This window comes from Arachis hypogaea, chromosome 8 (assembly GCF_003086295.3).
Source record: "Arachis hypogaea cultivar Tifrunner chromosome 8, arahy.Tifrunner.gnm2.J5K5, whole genome shotgun sequence".
Lineage (NCBI taxonomy): Eukaryota > Viridiplantae > Streptophyta > Magnoliopsida > Fabales > Fabaceae > Arachis > Arachis hypogaea.
In genome coordinates this window covers 33,975,478-33,994,407 of record NC_092043.1, presented here as the reverse complement: position 1 = coordinate 33,994,407, position 18,930 = coordinate 33,975,478, and the positions used below count along the sequence as shown (strand labels likewise).

Here is an 18,930-nt window from a genome sequence, read left to right as displayed (position 1 = left end):
ACGACTTGTGAATCACTGTAGATATTGAGTTTCTGAGCTCCAACTTCCCTAGCCAGCTTCAAACCAGCTAATAACGCTTCGTATTCTGCCTGGTTATTTGAGGCTGGGAATCCGAATTTCAGGGAAAGCTCAAGTTGGGTTCCTTGGTTGCTTTCGATTATCACACCTGCACCGCTTCCGGCTTTATTTGAGGAACCGTCCACGTATATGTTCCACTCTATGGGGATTTCTGTTGTGTCTGTGAATTCTGCAATAAAGTCGGCTAGGTATTGTGATTTGATGGCTGTCCATGCCTCGTATTGGAGGTCGAACTCGGACAACTCGATTGCCCACTGTAGGATTCTTCCTGCTAGATCTGTTTTTTACAGTATCCCTTTAATGGGCTGGTTGGTCCGAACTTTGATGGTGTGCGCTTGGAAGTATGGGCGAAGTCATCGGGATGTGAGTATCAAAGCGTAGGCGAACTTCTCTATTTTCTGGTAGTTCAGCTCTGACCCCTGTAGTGCTTTACTAATGAAGTAGACGGGTTGTTGTCCCCCTTCATCTTCTCTAATTAGTGCTGAGGCTATTGCCCGACTTCCTACAGCGAGATATAGTATGAGTGGTTCCTCCTTTCGTGGTCGAGATAGGATGGGGGGCTGTCCCAGGAATTCTTTAAAGTCTCGGAAGGCTTGTTCACATTCCGTTGTCCACTCGAAGTTTTTTTCCCTTCCTTAAGGTAGCGTAGAAGGGGATGGATCTTATTGCTGACCCTGCTAGGAATCTAGACAAGGCCGCCAGTCTCCCATTGAGTTGTTGGACTTCTTTGACGCAGGTCGGGCTTTTCATGTTGAGTATGGCCTGGCATTTATCTGGATTTGCCTCGATTCCTCTTTGTGTGAGCATGAAGCCCATGAATTTTCCTGCCTCTACTGCGAAGGTGCATTTAGCCCGGTTGAGTCGCATGTCGTGCTTCCGTATGGTGTTGAACACTTGAACCAAGTCGGTTAGTAATGTTTCTTCACTTTGTGTCTTTATCAACATGTCGTCCACATAGACCTCCATGATTTTTCCGATGTGGTCTAAAAAGACTTTATTCATTAGCCTTTCATAAGTGGCTCCTGCATTCTTAAGGTCGAAAGGCATTACGATATAGCAATAATTTGCTTTTGGTGTAAGAAACGAGGTCTTTTCTTGATCTGGTGGATACATTGGAATCTGGTTGTAGCCTGAGTATGCGTCCATGAATGAGAGATACTTATATCCTGATGAGGCATCGACTAGAGCATCGATGCTTGGGAGTGGATAAGGGTCTTTTGGGCAGGCTTTGTTGAGGTCGGTATAGTCGGTGCACATTTGCCACTTCCCATTTGACTTTTTCACCAAGACGACGTTTGCTAGCCATAGTAGGTATTTAACTTCTCTTATGAACCCTGCCTCTAGTAGTGCATGTACTTGTTCTTCTATAGCTTGAGACCGGTCTGGCCCGAGTTTTCTTCGTCTTTGTTGTACCAGACGGGATCCTGGGTAGACTGCCAGCTTGTGGCTCATTAGTTCGGGATCTATGCCCGGCATGTCGGCAGCTTTCCATGTGAAGAGATCAACATTATCTCTAGAAATCGTATTAGCGATTCTTTTGCGTCTCCTTTTAGGATCGTGCCAATATTAGTTGTTTTGTCCGAGGTATCTCCGATCTGGACTATTTCTATTTCTCCTTCGGGTCGTGGGCGGAGTTCTTCTCGTCTCTGATCTCCGCCGAGTTCGATCATGTGGAACTCTCCTCCTTCGCCTCGGAGATTTAAACTTTCATTATAACAGCGACGTGCCATCTTTTGATCTGCTTTTATTGTAGCTATCCCTTCTGTAGTTGAGAATTTCATACATAGATGTGGAGTTGAAACTATTGCTCCGAGTTGATTTAACGTTGTCCGACCTATTAAGGCATTGTAGGCTGAGCTTACGTCGACCACGATATAATCTATCTTAAGTGTTCTGGATTGGTTCTCCTTTCCGAAGGTTGTATGTAATGATACGTATCTCAATGGCTGTACTGGGGTATCCCCAAGTCCGAACAGGTTGTTTGGGTATGCTCTTAGCTCTTTTTCTTCTAAGCCGAGTTTGTCGAAGGCAGTTTTGAATAAGATGTCGGCGGAGCTTCCTTGATCAATTAATGTGCGGTGGAGGTTGGCGTTTGCCAATATGATTGTGATGACCATGGGGTCGTCGTGTCCTGAGATGATTCCGGATGCATCTTCTTTGGTAAACGTGATTGCTGGGATGTCTGGCACTTCTTTCTTGCCTTCGACATGATACACTTCTTTGAGGTGTCACTTGCGGGATGATTTGGAGATTCCTCCTCCGGCAAATCCACCGTGTATTACGTGGATATGTCTTTCCGGTGTGCGGCGTGATCGTTCAGATTGTCCGACATCTTCATCCCTTCTTCTTTTTCTTGGTTCTTCGTCCCGGTTGGCCAGGAACCGATCTAGTTTTCCTTCCTTAACTAATTTCTCTATGACGTTTTTCAAGTCAAAGCATTCGTTGGTGGAATGTCCTCGGACTCGATGGTACTCACAGTATTCGTTCCGATTTTCTCCTCCCCTTTTGCCTTTAAGTGGCCGAGCTGGGGGTATTTTTTCCGTATGGCAGACTTCTTTGTAAATATCTACCAGGGATACTCTAAGAGGGGTGTAGTTATGATATTTTTTATTTTCTCTCTGGAGCGATCTTCTTTTTTCCTGGATTCTTTATCTTTATCTCGGTAGGCAGAACCGAACCTTGAGGCTTCCCCAAGTCGAGAATTCTCCTCCATGTTGATGTACTTCTGCGCCCGTTCTTGTACTTCGTCTAGGGATGTCGGGAACCTCTTTGATATAGATTGGCTAAATGGTCCTTCTCGTAGGCCATTTATGAGGCCCATGATGGCAGCTTCTGTTGGTAGACTTTGTATATCCATGCATGTTTTGTTGAATCTTTCCATGTAGTTGCGAAGACTCTCTCGTTCTCCTTACTTGATCCCTAGTAGGCTGGGTACATGTTTAGCTTTGTCCTTTTGTATGGAAAATCGGGCCAGGAACTTTTTGGCCAGGTCGTCGAAACTCGAGATAGATTTTGGAGGTAGGTTGTCGAACCATCTAATGGCTGTCTTGGTAAGAGTTGTTGGAAAGGCTTTGCAGCGAACCGCATCTGAGGCGTTAGTGAGGTACATTCTACTTCTAAAGTTGCTGAGATGGTGGTTGGGGTCTGAGGTGCCATCATATAGAGTCATATCCGGAAGTTTGAAATCTTTTGGGATTTTGGTTTTTATAATTTTCCTGGTGAATGGATCTTGATCTTTCTGAAAGCTATCCTCTGTGGAGGGTCGTGTAGCTTTAGTTTTGAGATCGGCTTCGAGTTTCATAAGCTTTTCTTCTAATTCTCGGCGCCGCCTTATCTCCTGACGTAGATCCTCTTCTTTTTTGCGTTGATGTTGGGCTTCTTTCTCAAGTTGCTTCAATCGATTTTGAAGTGCTTCTATCGCCCCAGGATTTGATGAATTTTTGTCTCCATTGGATTCCGGAGTATCTTTAAGTATAGTATCCGTGTTTTTGTGTGGCGTTCTATCTTCCAAACCTGAAACGTGGTCGTTGTTATGGTTGTCCGCCATGGTGTTGGGATGACTTCCAGGTTCCCCGGCAACGGCGTCAATATTCCGAGGGTTACCTGAAACTGTAGGTCGATCTCGGTCAAGATCTTCTGTGTTGGTCAGAGTCGACATGTCCGGCAGGTGTGTAGCGGCTGGAGCTGGTGTGTTTGACTTGTAAGACTGAAAGTGCTGCTGATCCTTCGTCCCCGGAGGGTGGAGGTACCTGCAAGGGACTCCGATGCTTAAGTTAGCAAGGGTATTAAGCAGATATTGAGTAGAATCAGAGTATGAGTTATATGTGGGTGCTCCAGTGTATTTATAATGGTGAGATGTGGCCTTCTGTGGATAAGATAAGTTAGTTATCTTATCTTATCTTTTATCTTTAAGTGAGGTCATCTTATCTTTAATGGAACTGCCCTTCTCTCTGTAGGCTTGGGCCGCCTTAGGATTTGGGACGTGTTCCTCTATTTGGGCCCTTCCTTAGGCTTTCGTGGGGACTTGACCGAGATCTTTGGGAAGAGGTCGGTCGCTTTGTCTGTCGAACATCTCAGGTCGGTCATCTCGATCCGGGGTATGAACACTTCCGATTCAACTTCTTCCATTCAACATGGGATTTGGTACCTTTGGATTTATCTCCCCCCAGAGGATCATACAAGTACTTGCTGTACAACATATTTTCTTTGAGGGTCTTTCAAATCAAGTAATTTTTGGAATTCAATTTGACCATATTTGTCCCTTGAACATATTTTTTCATTTAATCAGCATAGAAATAAACAACCAAAGCTCCGATACCACTTTGTTGGGAAAATTGAGGTTCAAATAAGAATCTGCCTAACAGCAGAAGCACCAAAATAATTTTTTTACAACCTATGCAGTTAAATAGGCAACTCCAAAGATACTCCAAACAACAAATATAATGGCAGAAATTAAATAATCAAACACCAAATTTTTTTTATCATGAAAAAGCTCTAAAAGAGGGAGAAAAAATTTACGGGACTTAGTCTAGTAAAATCTTCCATTATCAAAATAAAGAGTGTACAATCAGCTTTTTTAATAGTACTAGGATATTTCAACAATCAACAAAATACATTATCAAAATTGATGGAATAAACATAAATCCTCCACAAAAATAGATATCTCAAATCAAATAAAAAAATGGTAATACAACTAGTAAATTATATCTTAATATTAATCTTTACACTAAAAACGACATACTAAAATTTCATAAAAAAAAAAATAAAGTTTATCGGCTCAATATGAGCACATTGAAACTGCCTTTTCCGGTTTTCCCCTTTTTTTCTCTTCTCCTTTGTCGACGGCTATCTCTTCTTAGTGTTTCTTTTCTTTCTTTTAAATATATGATGCAATCTGTCTTTCTTTATTTTTTTCTTTTTCTTTTTACTATGATTTTTGTCACCTTTTTTTTAGATCTCACTTGAGTTGGAAATTCACCAACTAAAAGATAAAACATGATAAAGAGACTTTTGAGACTCATGTATTAAAAGAACTAAATGTTTTTTGAAAGAAAAACTTAAAAATGTTTTAAATGGAAAGGCATTTTGAAGGTTAAGGAACTGACCAAAATACGTATTAGAATACTATTTTATAGTGAAAAAAAAAATGCGCAAATATAAAACATTTGTACCTGCAACGTCGCCACGTAAAAAAATTTTTAGTACAAGCAACAATGGGCCGCAAGAAAGATTTGTGGATGAAATTGGCATGCGAATGCATTCTTACGCCGATTATCTCCTACTCGAATGTGTCTGCAAGCAATGAAACTTGAAGCTTCCAAAGACTACAAATTACAAAAATCCATGGCTAGTGTTACCTTTCAAGGAGACATCTTTCGATACTGGTGAACAAGGGGGCTATGCAGATGTTAAATCCTTTCACTAGATTCCATTTTGATCTTCCACCAAAGTTAACTTTTTCGGATATAGAATCTTACGACGTAGAGAAAGACGAATGCACGTTACGCTTCTATGAGGATGAAGCTGAATACGACATCGTAAAACGATCGTACCAACACAAAACTTATTTTGAGAAGATTATCACGTCTTGTCTGCCGATTGGTGGTTACGATCTGTAATAATAACAATACTGGTTTTATGATTTTACCTTCTTTTGATAATTTAGGCAAAAAAATTAGAGACAAAAAAAATCTCATATATCTATACTCGCTCTTATTATTTTATCACTATGGCGTGTGGTTTTATAATTAAATTAAAATGATTAAGAGGAAGCTAAGGATATAAATAATTAGCTTCTCTCTGTTTTATAGTGTTGCTATGATTTGCTTTGGAACCTTACTGCCCCCATTATATTTGTGATTAGAGCTTATGTACAAGATAAAAAATCCCCTATCAAGAAGTTTGGTGCATGCTAGTTAGTGTTGAACGGTTTGGACGATGATTATTAGACTAATTATTTGATTTAGATAAAACAATGAAACCTTCGCATATAGTTGCATACACGTAAACATATCCAATACATGTTAATTATTAAAATACTTTAAAGTAATGGCAGATACATGAATATGTTGGAGTCACAGCAGAGTCCAAGTGAAGAAGAAAGGACATAACTGACCTTTGAATAAGCACGGCATTGTTGTGTTTGATACAAAGCTATTTTCATTTGTGTTGTAGACTATGAATTTATTGTTCTTAGAGGATACAACATCGTAATTTTGAAGCAGAAAAATCTATTAGATGAAAAAAAAAATTCTTAAATGAATTCAATTCCTTATGATGAGTTTGGAAAACTCTTATTTAATTTTGATGATGAACAAACATTATTGAAATATTCAAATACAAAATTATTAATTTCATCCTAATTCATATATGTTTAATTAATAATTTTGTTGTGCAGATTTTATGATGGGCCGAAAAATGTGTTTCTGACTTAAGCCCAATAATAAGCCTTGTTGCATGCTTTATACTATGAGGCTGAAATCTTATATTAATGGGCCAGAATAAATATTAATGATGCAAGCCCAACCAAATGCTTTCTTGTTTGCTTCCTATGCTTGATCCGCTACACAAATTATCAGGAAAGCAAATGTTAACCAATTGGGCTAGCTTTAATCTCAACACTACAAGCCCAAGTCTCACAAGTGATGAATGTTTCTAAGCTTGGTCCGAAACCAAAGAGAAATGAAAGCCAAGTGCTTCCAACGGAACCAAGTATTAACCATGTGATGGATTTCAAAATCTATTACATTGTTAATTAATGCATGGGGAACATGAGAGAGAAAAATTCAGCTGAAGTGATTGATGGTTATTATGACTTACACGCCACTCTATGTTAGGGAAGTAAAAGCAAGCTATGCCAAATTAATTTGTTTAACCTCTTTGCATAGTCTTTCTTCAGATTCTTTTCATTCTCTCTCATCTCTTTCTTCTTCTCTCTTTGGTCTTTGTCCAGTAAACCATGGACGCCGTGCTCTTCAACAAAGAAAAAGAAAGAGTTGCATGCATCAAGACCATCAAGCTTATGATGGCAAGAAAACACACCAAAATAAAAGTGAGCTGTGGCTAAGATACTCTCCAAATATGGTTAGATTTGGTGAGGCTATCTTGAGCCTTTCAAGCTCAAAAATGGAAGAAGAAGATTCGGCCAGCTAGAGGAGATTCTTGAAGCATGGCTTGTCTTTGATTCTGCTCAACCACCACAGGGAGTAGCTAGAGTGGCGAAGTGATGGTTGAAGGCAGAGATTGAAGCAGATGAAGTCATTATCATCATGAGGCATCAAGGGCCAGAAATCCATCTTGGAGAAGAAGCCAAGGATGGAGAGCCCGGATTGATGAAGGTTGATGATCAAGAAAGGACTAGAGGTAATTGCATGTTGGTTAATGCATGGTTATCTCTTCTCTCTCTGAGTGGCCGAACCGGTTCTGTTTTTTGTTGGAGAAGGAAGAAGTTGGTTCAGTTTTGGCTTCAAGTGTGAAGGCTTTCCTCTTCTTTAAAAAGGGGGGAACAACCACTGTTTGAAGCAAGGAGAAAATTTGAGAGTGCAAGGCACAGAGTTTTCAGAGCTACCTGAGCTAACAGATTTCTCTTCTCCTTCAATGTATTCTGTTTAGTATTTTTCTGTTTAATTTTGTCATGTCTTGAGTCTCATGGTAAAAGGCAAACAAGTGAGGTTTGTAATGAAAAAGCCATAGAGCGAAAAAAGGCAGAGAGTGCAAAATTAAAAGAAAAAGCCATAGATGTCTTAGAGTTCCTTTGTTCATCTATGTTGTGTATCATGATTCTGTGGGAATCCCCTTGTAAGTTGGGTTAGCACTTTACAAGTTGTAATCTGATTGATTATAGTGAAATTCCATCATGTTTGTGATGGAGACTGGATGTAGGCTGCACTGCACTTAGCAGCCGAACCAGGATATATCTGGGTGCAATCTTCTTCTCTTTCTACTCCATTTCTGTTTTCTACCACACAGGAGCAAAAGCCAGAATTATCTCGTGCCAAGTGACGAGACAAAACAAAAAGTCTCGTGGCAAGGGACGAGACAAAACAAAGTTGCTCGTGTCAAGTGACGAGCAAAAACAGAAAAGTCTTCTCTGAAGTTCAGCAAGTGTTAGCATTGAAAAATGGGGCTAAGATTCAACCCCCCTTCTCTTAGCCACTGAAACCATCACCTTATTATGTTTCCAAATTCTACATATATAACTTATGCTTCCTGTTTTTATTTATTTTTTATCAATATTCTTGTAGCTTTATTTTTTTCAACAATCACACTTATATGCATAACAACACAACTGCATCGACTATTCAGTTGTTCCCTAACTCCAATCTCTGTTTATTTTCTGTGTTTGTTGTGATTGCATAATCTTTTTCGCATAAGCTTCTCTGAAAGCTTTGTTAGAATTCCATTCCAACATAAATTTGTCAACCTAACACATCAAAGTAAATAAAAAAAAAAAAACTCTAATCGTCAAAATGAACCTTGTTTCAATGAGAATAAACTCTTTTTATAAACTACCAACCTCGTAACGCGACAATTTATCAAGCGCTGCTGTATCTTTCTTTGCAGCCAGGTGTTGCACTTTGTTCATGAGTGAACAATACTTGTAATAGTTGGTAACCTGAAATTTTTATGAGATAACATATTAAGTGAATTTAATAAATTTTCAGCAAACAAGTTTATCCATATTATGAACTCAAGCAAGCAAGGTTTTGATTCATCAAGTTAATAGTAAATCATATTCTTACAAATGAAATCGAGAAAGGATAGCAAATCATATTCATACCTCTTCATCATATAACTGCTTCATTTTAGTAATGGATTCATATGCTTCACCCTTTTTCTTCTGCTTTTCTCCCAACTTTGTTTTCAAAGAATGTAATTCTTGGTTTATGACCTCTTGTTTTTTCTCTGCATTTCTAATTTTGGTACATTCTGCCATCTCTTGTTTTCTGTTCTCCGAAGATTCATCACAGAACACCTATAACAAGTTAAGAAAAAAAAAATCTGTTACAAGTAGCATCTTATGACATGAATAATTGAATGTGCTGCTTGGATGTCAATGCCATAACTCACCTTGATTTGGTTCTTTATGGCGTTTTTCATCGATACATAGCCCGGAATCTTCCCCTTTGCTGAAGCATTGGCAGCAGCTTTTTTCCTTTGGTTTTGGAATTGTTCAATTTCTCTCAGTAGCTTATGGCAATGATTCTCATAGTAACCCCATTTGATCTGTTTAAAATTTTCAACACTCCAAACTTCAATGCTTACCTTGGTATAAATTTTTAATCAAATCAAAGATCATAACTTATAAGTCCTTAAATTACAGTATTTCTAAGCACTTCTAGTGACTGGAATTTATCAGCATCTCTCTGATGAGTGTTCATGTTCCTCAGAATTCGCTTTTCTTCTGCGAGACTCATGCTTCCGTGTCGCATCAATGCATTCAGATTCTATACAATATACATTGTTATCAAGTGTAAGATGTAGATAGAGATTAATCACAGCACAATATATACACTACTAAAGTTCTAAGCTCTTACATGGTTATCAAGCTCTTCTTCCTTGAAGCATTTCTTCTTCTTAGATCTTCTCCTAGGTGCATTGTTCATGAAACACAATTCATCAAGAGCCACATACAAGTTACTTAGTATCTTCCCTTTTCGCGCCACGCGGCGTCTCCATTCCATTTTCCAGTAGTATGAGCTTCTCATCCCAGACGCAACATAGTCCTTTTCTGACTGTTAACAAAAACGGAATAACATCATTATATTATTTTTTGTCTTCTATATCAAAATTGAAGGCTGAAATCAATGCTTACAATTTTCTCTTTGATTTTATCAGTGAATTCACGAATGTCTCGGTTCATTTTCTCCACTGTGAGCTCTTGTTTCTTGATTTGAGATATTGAATCAGGCTCTGATGATGGCCAAAGCTTCACAAAATAGAACTGATGAACTAGTTTTGGGACTTCATCATCCTCTTGTGCAACTTCTGATGATGGATTTGATGATGATGACATGGTTTGCTTCAATTCCTTGCCCCCAAAATCTTAAAAATTGATTCTTATATAGTATATGCTAAGAAAAATTTAAACAGGACAATATGCAGAACAATTTTATCGGAAATACTCACTCTAATAATTAAGATGATTGGAAAATTAATTGAGAGGCATATAGTTCTTACTTTTATGGATACAATAATTATGCAAAAGCTGAAGGGTAGTAACGGTAATTCAATAGCTAGTTAATTAAGTAGTCTCATATGATGTGGTCAAGTTCTTGCACCCCACGCCAAGAAAGTCAACGGCTAATCTCCATTCTTTAATAGTACTCAGTCACCTAGAGTTATATATTGAAGATGATCATGTGAATTAAACTATATATATTTGTAGATGAAAATAATAGATAAAAACAAGAGATTTGTTCATTTCGAGTTTCTTTATTCCATTCTTACTCTTCTATATCATTGCCAATATATAGAAACATCTTACAAATTGTTTAAAGTCAGAAAAAAAAATGATGATAATACATACACAGTCTGGTGACTACATCTATTTATTTATAATTTATAGTATATTAATTTTGAGATTCAAGATTTTACTCAATAGAAATATGATCTATTGAATGATATGTAAGGTATCACAGTAACATTATATTATTTAGGAAAAACAAATTTGAGGTTTAACTGGTTAAAGAAAGTTGTATTAATAAAACATTCATTTTTTTTGTGAACAACCAAGAGAAAAAATAAAAGAACAGAAAAGAAAAAGAGAACAAACTACTTCTGGCGGCTGGTGTCAAAGGTGAACCTCATTAGCTCCGTTATTTTCAGATCCTATCTTTGTCAACTGATCTGTCACGACATTAGCTTCTCTCAGAATAAGCTCAAAAGGAATATCCCAATACCTTCTTAACTTCAACTTAAATATTAGTTGTATCATTTCTTTTTAAAGATGTAAGAGTGGAACTAGATGAAACTTGTTATTTTAAGTATTTAATTTAATTGTTGGTATTTATGATACATAGGAGATTTTGTGATTTTCCGTGGTCCTTTGATAACATTATCACTTACAATTAGTATGTCACTTCGCCATTTCATCAATCAGAAATTTCATTTGTTTTAGACGTGATATTAATATTATAACAATACTAATTAGTGCCCATAATGAATAAATATACAAATATGAAATATCATTTTCTGAAGCATTATTATTATGAAATATGTATCATATCTTCATAAAGTAAGTTAGTGTAAGAATATGAAACTCTTTTTTCGAAAATTAAATAATAATGTTTTACTTTTGGAGGAAGAAATTAAAAAGCTACATCATTTTTATAATAAAATGCCAAAATACCTTAAAATCAAACAAAATAACCAAGCTCGTAACCAAAATTCAAGAGTTTATTTAAACGTACCAAAATGATTAAAGAAAAAGTACTTGAGTAGGTGTGACAATAGATGCTAGCTCTTCTCTCCCTCTCAAGGCTGCATTGAATCACAGCACCAGGTATAACAACACAAATTAATTAAGTTTTGGGTGTATACGTATCTATATAAAAGACATTCCAACTCCAAATCTCCAATATATAGTCAAATATTGGAAGTATATGTAGTGGAGAAACTCTTAAGAACCTACCATTTTTAGTATTTTTTTTGTTATTATTTAATTAGTATAAATATTAAATTATTTTTAATAAATAAATTTTATTAATTGATGTATATAAATTTTAAAAAAATATAAGTATAAATAATATTAATTTATGTGTATAAAACTTTAATAAATATAAATATAAATTATAATTTTTATATATAAAATTTTTATAAATATAAATTATTATTGATTAAATATTAATAAAAAATAATAATATTTACTGATTAATATTACTCATATGTAGTGTGTGTCAAGTGAAAGCAATGATCGAGTTTGTATTATGTAATGTATATGTTCCGGGGGATAATAAGTACCACCGAACAAAATTAGTAAGAATTGGAAAATATAGTTGATATAAATTAATTAGTTCAACCAATTTTTTTCTAAATAAAAAAATAAATCCATTGTAAAATCATTTATCCAAAAATATTGATTCAAATAATAAGAATTCTTTTAGAATTTAAAACCTAAGTTCTCATAAATCTTTTTTTCTTGTATTTAAATTATTTTTTTAACAAAAACTGAACTCTGTATTTTGTTATCCTAGAAAATTTTAAATTTTAATACTATGTTATTCAAAATTTTAGTAGTTAAGGTAGTGTTTATTTTGAGATATTGGGACAAAGACTAAAAAACTGTGACTCAATATCATATTTGTTGGCATAGAGATTGGTATTAAAATTTCAGTTTTTATTTCTAAAATTTTAGTATTTCAGGACTTTCAAAAAGTAGAGACACATAGGACTTAAATTTTTAAAGATAGAGACTGAAAATATTCCTATTTCAATTAATTAACTCCAACTTTATCCTTTGTGCAAATTAAAGTAGAGTTTTGCTGACTCCCACTTTACACCAAATATAATATTGAGACTTATTTCAATCTCAGTCTCTCAATCTCTATCTCTTTTCTAAATGCTATCTAAGTGTTTTCTATAGTAAATTGGAATAGTTTTTAGTTTAGTTTTTTATGATATTTGTTAACCTGATAAATTGATGATTAATTTTTTATATATCTAAATTTTATTTAAGATTTATACCACATGCATTAATAAATTATTATATATATAAAATAAAATTTAAATTTTTAATACTTATTTAAATAGATGAGTGAACTATTATTAAACTATGAATTATTGGTTAATAAATTAATATAAGGTAGGTAGGAGAAAATAGTAATAGATCAAGAGAAAGTCTCGAGATCAGCACTTTCATTAAAATTAGAGAAAGTATAAGGAGCCAATAAAATATTTGTACAATGTAAACAATGGAGGTTTATGGAGTATTAGAGATATAATCATTAGTGTTACCTTTTTCCATCAGCTGAAACTTTTGGGATGAGTGGTATCATGATATGGCATTGGAGCGCTAGATCCGAAAGGTTAAGAGTTTGATCTTTGGTGAATCCCAAAATTAATTTAAACTTTTGGGAAGATGTTTATTATCCCTAGTACTCGAATGATTATTTTAGATAGTATGGAGAATGTTCATTTTATAACTCAATAGCCTATTGAACACATTGTACAAATAGTCTATTGTTTCTTTAGCAGAATCTTTAAAATTATCCCACACTAATAATAACTAATTAATAACTACAAATCATAAATGTGCTCACTTCCTAACACTACTGATAGATCAATGTGGTTGTATGAATCTAGAACCGAATTGAATGTATCTAGATCCGAATTGAATGTGGCCTCTGAAAGTAGCAGCAGAATCTCTTAGGGATCCCGCCCGAAACAATAACATTATTCATGAAAAAACAGAAGCAGAAGCTGCTGGTATTGAAAATAGTAGTTTAATTAATTGTCTCTATAACGCTGAAATTTAAAGTTAAGCTAGCCTTCCAAATAAACAAATAGAAAATCCTGGATCTTTATTTTCTGCACTCTTATACATGTATATCCCCATGGTTCGTATCACATGCATTGTTGTTCATCCAAAAGCCATTGTACTAATTATCAAATTAGATTATTTACATAAATTAATTTGAATTTCTGTTGGTTGGTTAATTAATTAGCAATGATAAATATCAACTTACTCCTAAATCCTAACTAAACCAGAAGAGATAACATATATTAGAAAGTCGAATAATGTTGACTAATGTTACCTAACATTTTTCTTAATTAATGTCATCTGATATCAAGATAGATAATTGCTAGGCTCCATTATATTTTTTGAATCATGTATATATATGGCTCAGTATACTTTGTTGTAGCAAATCATCAAGGATCTCAGGACTATATACTTTTCAAAATATGTAACGAGCTGCAGATATTATTATATATTTACTTTACTTTGTCTGCAATAACTATATATTATTTTGCCAATGAATTATTTTTCAAATGGCATAGTCTCTTTACTTATCTAAAAGTTGCGGATTGGAATCTCACTTCTAATTTTGAAAAAAAAAAAACTTTATTATTTTACAAAGGATTTGAAAAACCCTTGCTTACTACTGATGAAAGATCTGGAAGCTCCCAAATGTCAGTATCAATTTCAAAATCATCCCAAAACCCTGGATCTATTTCCACATCACTGATTGATCCATTCACAAACCTCTTCAATCTCTCACTCACTCTTGCCGCTCCAAATTGCTGGAATGCGGAAGGAATCTACATTAATCAAAATATAACATACATCAGCTATTAATTAATTAAGTAATTAATCACACATTCTTTCTATTTTTCTCAATGTACTAATTAATTACCTCTGCATGCAAAACATGAATCATTGAATCTCCAGGTTGTGAAGAAGAATTGGCACTAACAATCTCAACCTTCTCTTCATGCAATATGCGAATAATCTCATTGAAAAGGAACTTGTTCTCAAACCCGCATGTCAAGACCACTTGAAGCAAGGAATTACCCATTTCATGAACATCTATCATTGGAGATTTTGTAATATTTTTCTCATCGAAACCGCGAGATCTCTTCTTGTTATTCCTCCCTTTTAGCAACCTCTCCTTCTTCTCCTTTGCCATCTTCACCTTCTTCTCTAAGCTTTTGATATATTTCACGGCTTCATCTATTTGATCAGGCAATGGTAACACTTCCTGCGTTATCATATATTAAATTCAAAATTACAAGATTAATATCCTATCAATTTAAGTTTTTATGCAAATCCAAAAAAAATACATAATCATTCTCGTCTTTTCTCTTATCAGCTTAAACTTTTAGAAGAAATAATTTTACAACATCTATAATCTATAGTCAGACTAATTATTTCAACTAGATTTGTTGATTTATTTCCTACCGTGGGGCTATAGCTTGGGAGAAGAGAGTTGAGTTTGGAGTAGAGATCCTTCATTTTATTTCTTCTGTTTCTCTCTATGATCTTTCTTTCAACTTTGGTTGTTGTAGAAGGTTCACTTCCTTGTTGCTGCTGCTGCTGATGATGATCCATGGATACTCGTGAATTCTTAGATATTTTCCTACATATACAACTCGATTAACCTAAGATTGGGATATATAGATGGAATTAGGCGATTAGGTTATATTTGAAGATTACATATTATGTATATGATATGATTTATATTTAATGAAGATATATCAGTGTCACATCAAACACAGTAAATTATTGGTGTGTGACGGTAGAAGCAAGTGAGAAAGTGAGGACCAAATTGAAAACGTCACCTTCCAAAACGTCACGTTGTTGAATAAGCATGATGTGGGAATTCTTAATTTTTTTTTTTTGCGGGCTGGTTTAGAAGCTTCAAATTTCACACTTGTTGTCTTACTCTCTTACATATGTCACTATCTAGTCAATGGCCACGTATGTCACCTTGTCCCAAGCAACTTTATGGAAAAATTAAAATAATCATCTATCGTTAATTCACTAATTCGTAAGCAGGGATCGGACAGGATTAATATTCTTTTAGACTAATTAATTATTACTTGAAAGAATTATATTATAGTGAATATACAATGATGGTGAAATTTTAGTAATATTTTTAATTTAGAAATAAAACATAAAAACTGTAATTAAATTAAAAAATATTATCAAATAATAAAAAATACAATCTTAAATATATATTGTTAAAATTTTATAACCACTATAATTATTGTAAAATTTACTTTTTAACTATCATGTACTAACGATGTAAAGTTATTTTTATACAGTTATGTAATCTAATTAAAATTTTAAATATTTATTTAAACAATGAATAAGAGAACATTCTCTAGGTTGATTTATATATTATATTTTACATTGTAAATATATCTAAAATTTTGTTTTTTTTTTTTTTTGAAAAGAAAAGGAACTCCTTTTATTATTTTATTTAGTGTTTTAAAATATATTTAAGAAAAATTTTGTGTTTGGCTGTGTGGATACACTTTTTAACATTATCATTATCATTAGCCGCCTTAAGCTATTAAGGCAACTGACTCGCAATTGGAGTCCTTAATTAGCCATGTGTTGTAATTAATTAGTCATCAATGACGCAATGAATTGTGCGATTAGTTAATTAGTTCGATTTGACAGAACACTACTATCTTCTTAGAATCATAAATAGGAGTTACGTACGGAATAATGTTGGACGTACAGGATTCGATTTCTTCTACTACAAATGATCTGAAATCGTTCATTACTACTATACATAGATATTTTTCCTGAAAAAATGTTTAAACAATAAAAGTAAACCTAAATCAGTCTAAAATTATTTTATTTTATATTTATTAATTATTTTTAAACTAAATATATAATATTAAATATAATAAATATATCATTTTAGATATTATATATATAAAATTATAAATATTAAATTAAATAAAATAATTTTAAATTATTGTCTTTCTTGCGTAACTATTTTTCTTGTCATTATTCATCAATTTATGATTCATTCAAACTTAACTGTTCTTCACATAAACAAAAAAAAAAAAAATTTAAAATACATTCTCTCCCCCATCGTAAATTGTGTGAGTAATGTATTTATTTGTGTAGTATCTTTTGTCGCACCATTTAACATTTCTTAAGTTTTTCCTTAGGTTTCCTTTTATTTAGAAAAAGAAAGTCTAAGTAATACTGGTTAAAAAAAAAAGTAAAATAAATTTTTTTTTCTTTAATATTTTTATTTCTAATATACTTAATTAATGTATTTAGAATTGATATGACGTTGCAATGAATTCTAACTTTCTCTTGCTAAGCTTCCATGTTAGACAGTATAATAGTATAGTGGAAAAAAAAAACGTATTTATTCACGCTACACACGTTATGTTCCCCTTATTATATATTTGTTTTGGTCTTCGGTTTCAGCTTGACTTGATGATATTCTTGTGTAGCTGTGTGGATGTACGTTGATACATGCATGAGGACTTTTCATTAAATGCTAATTAGGATAAAAATGAAAAAATATTTAATTATGCTGTTGAAATTACGGCAAGCCCTCTCCCCACATGGCATGCCACGACATGATAACTTGGTCCATTGACTTTGAGTCTCTTGACCAAGCTAAAATTTTTCTAGTTTCTACTGTATACCAAATAAATGAAAACACGTGATTTTAAGTAGGAAGAAAAAGGACAGCACTTTATCTTGAAGATAATGAAAAGAAGGAAATTCTCTCTTCCAAAGAAACCTTGACCTACACATCTGTTTGAAGTATGAATGGCATGAGTGTTTATAGTTGGATGAAGCGGATTTATTTTGGCTTACACCTGTCATATCTGGTATATTTTTTAAGCTTTTACCTGAATTCAAATAAGATATTTTAATAACTTAGATCAATATTATATTGGATTTGTATTGATTTAAATTTAAGTATAAACAAAAAAAATTTACATTTAGATTTAAATTCGATTCAAACTTTAAATTCTAAACCCATATAATAGATTAAATAGATATTTTCAAACTAAAAATTTTGCCCACAATGATACCAAATATAGTGTTTTAATTTGGTGTTTTAAGTTTTAATGATTGCTTTATAGTGTCATTTTTATATTTTGTTATGGTTTCTTCTTTTTGTGCGTGATGTGTTTGCTCTACAAGATAAAATCTAATAGTTGTACATGTTCATCAAAGATTTTGTCCATGAAGATAAGAAATTTGTTTAAATTTATTCGGAAAAAAAGTTATTTTGATTGTATTGTAGTATTTATTACATAGATATAAAAATTAATTCAAATAGACCTGTCTTTATTTTTGTTATTTAAAATTCTCTATAATCAATTATTTATAATTTGATGTCTATTGTAAATGAAACTATATTTTTTCAATTTATAAATAAGAAAAAAAAGTAGGATATAATATTCTGTTATTTGTAATAATAAAATTTAACAACTAAATTTATCTAAATTATTATAATCTAAGGATTAATTTCTACATACAAGTGATTCTTCTATACAAGTTTTACAAGTCCTCTAATTAATATTACGCTCAAATGCACTTCTAACAGATTTTTAATTTTTGAAAGGATTCTGTTTCTTTTTTTGAATTTCTTGCCTTCTCTTTCTCCTTCTTCATTTACGTGCTTTTCTCTTTGTTCTCTTTTTTCGTTATTCTCAATTTCCATTGTTTTTTGACATTAAGCTCTGAAATCGTTTTTTAAGTGTTTCATCTTCATCGTCGTGTTTCTCCTCGTTCTTCTTTTGATTTTGTAACATTATGTATTCTTTTCTTCTTTGTTTGATTTTTTCTCCCAAAAAGAATTATGAGAATATGAAATAAGAAAATGAAGAAGAAGAAGCAGCAGAATATGAGGAGGAGAAAGAGGAAGAGTTCTGAATTATGCATAAGGTGTACTTCAACGAATTTTGGGTGTATTTCTTAAATCCTTTGGGTGTATTTCTGTAATCCTTTGGGTGTATTTCTGTGGGTAAATTCCTGTAATCCTTTATGTGTATTTCTGTAATCTTTTGGGTGTATTTTTGAAGTTCCATTATCTTTAAAATGATTTCAAAACTTGATTTCAGAAACCATGAAAATCGAAAAAAAAACGAAGTAAGAATACCAGTGATAAACGCAGGTAAAACAACGAATGAAAAAGCAAAGAGAGAATGCATGAAGGAGATCGAACAAATTTGGCAAGAAACTCGTTTTCATAGAGGAAGAAGAAGAAGAGTCGTTCATAATGCATGGTGAGTAGCCGCGCTTTGGAAATAGAAAGTGGTTGAAATGCATAATGAGTAGCGCGCTTTGGAAACAGAAAGTGGTTGAATAACGTGCATGTATTTACTCTTGAATGTGGAAGTGTAATGCGCGTGTGTTTTGTT

The 18,930-nt window shown here is 33.5% G+C and overlaps 2 protein-coding genes across 3 annotated transcripts; both read right to left on the bottom strand.

The window, feature by feature from the left end:
• Nucleotides 1-5,222: 5,222 nt before the first annotated feature.
• Nucleotides 5,223-10,273, bottom strand: LOC140174841 (proton pump-interactor BIP131-like). Of its 2 annotated transcripts, none has more exons than XM_072201159.1 (7): nucleotides 9,893-10,273; nucleotides 9,615-9,812; nucleotides 9,399-9,524; nucleotides 9,148-9,303; nucleotides 8,858-9,052; nucleotides 8,594-8,692; nucleotides 5,223-5,690 (listed from the first exon to the last, which is right to left on the bottom strand). In XM_072201159.1, exons 1-7 carry the CDS (start codon nucleotides 10,091-10,093, stop codon nucleotides 5,580-5,582), a joined length of 1,086 nt encoding a protein of 361 aa, XP_072057260.1. In that variant the 5' UTR covers nucleotides 10,094-10,273; the 3' UTR covers nucleotides 5,223-5,579. The 2 variants fall into 2 exon arrangements, with proteins under 2 accessions (XP_072057260.1, XP_072057259.1); XM_072201158.1 differs by lacking the exon at nucleotides 5,223-5,690 and adding an exon at nucleotides 6,485-8,500.
• Nucleotides 10,274-13,970: 3,697 nt separating this feature from the next.
• Nucleotides 13,971-15,234, bottom strand: LOC112708405 (transcription factor bHLH162). The gene is made up of 3 exons (XM_025760567.3): nucleotides 14,978-15,234; nucleotides 14,433-14,777; nucleotides 13,971-14,337 (listed from the first exon to the last, which is right to left on the bottom strand). The coding sequence occupies exons 1-3, from the start codon at nucleotides 15,125-15,127 to the stop codon at nucleotides 14,149-14,151; spliced, it is 684 nt and encodes a 227-aa protein (XP_025616352.1). The 5' UTR covers nucleotides 15,128-15,234; the 3' UTR covers nucleotides 13,971-14,148.
• Nucleotides 15,235-18,930: the final 3,696 nt, after the last annotated feature.

What these genes read in the sequence shown, in the direction of transcription:
- LOC140174841 (XM_072201159.1), bottom strand. Translation starts at nt 10,093, where the DNA reads ATGTCATCATCATCAAATCCATCATCAGAAGTTGCACAAGAGGATGAT. An exon ending in TAGAAGTGCTTAGAAATACT is followed by an intron (nt 9,304 to 9,398) that starts GTAATTTAAGGA and finishes AATTTTAAACAG; the next exon opens with ATCAAATGGGGTTACTATGA. An exon ending in AGCAGTTATATGATGAAGAG is followed by an intron (nt 8,693 to 8,857) that starts GTATGAATATGA and finishes TAAAAATTTCAG; the next exon opens with GTTACCAACTATTACAAGTA.
- LOC112708405 (XM_025760567.3), bottom strand. Translation starts at nt 15,127, where the DNA reads ATGGATCATCATCAGCAGCAGCAGCAACAAGGAAGTGAACCTTCTACA. An exon ending in TCCCAAGCTATAGCCCCACG is followed by an intron (nt 14,778 to 14,977) that starts GTAGGAAATAAA and finishes ATGATAACGCAG; the next exon opens with GAAGTGTTACCATTGCCTGA. An exon ending in TTCATGTTTTGCATGCAGAG is followed by an intron (nt 14,338 to 14,432) that starts GTAATTAATTAG and finishes TGATTAATGTAG; the next exon opens with ATTCCTTCCGCATTCCAGCA.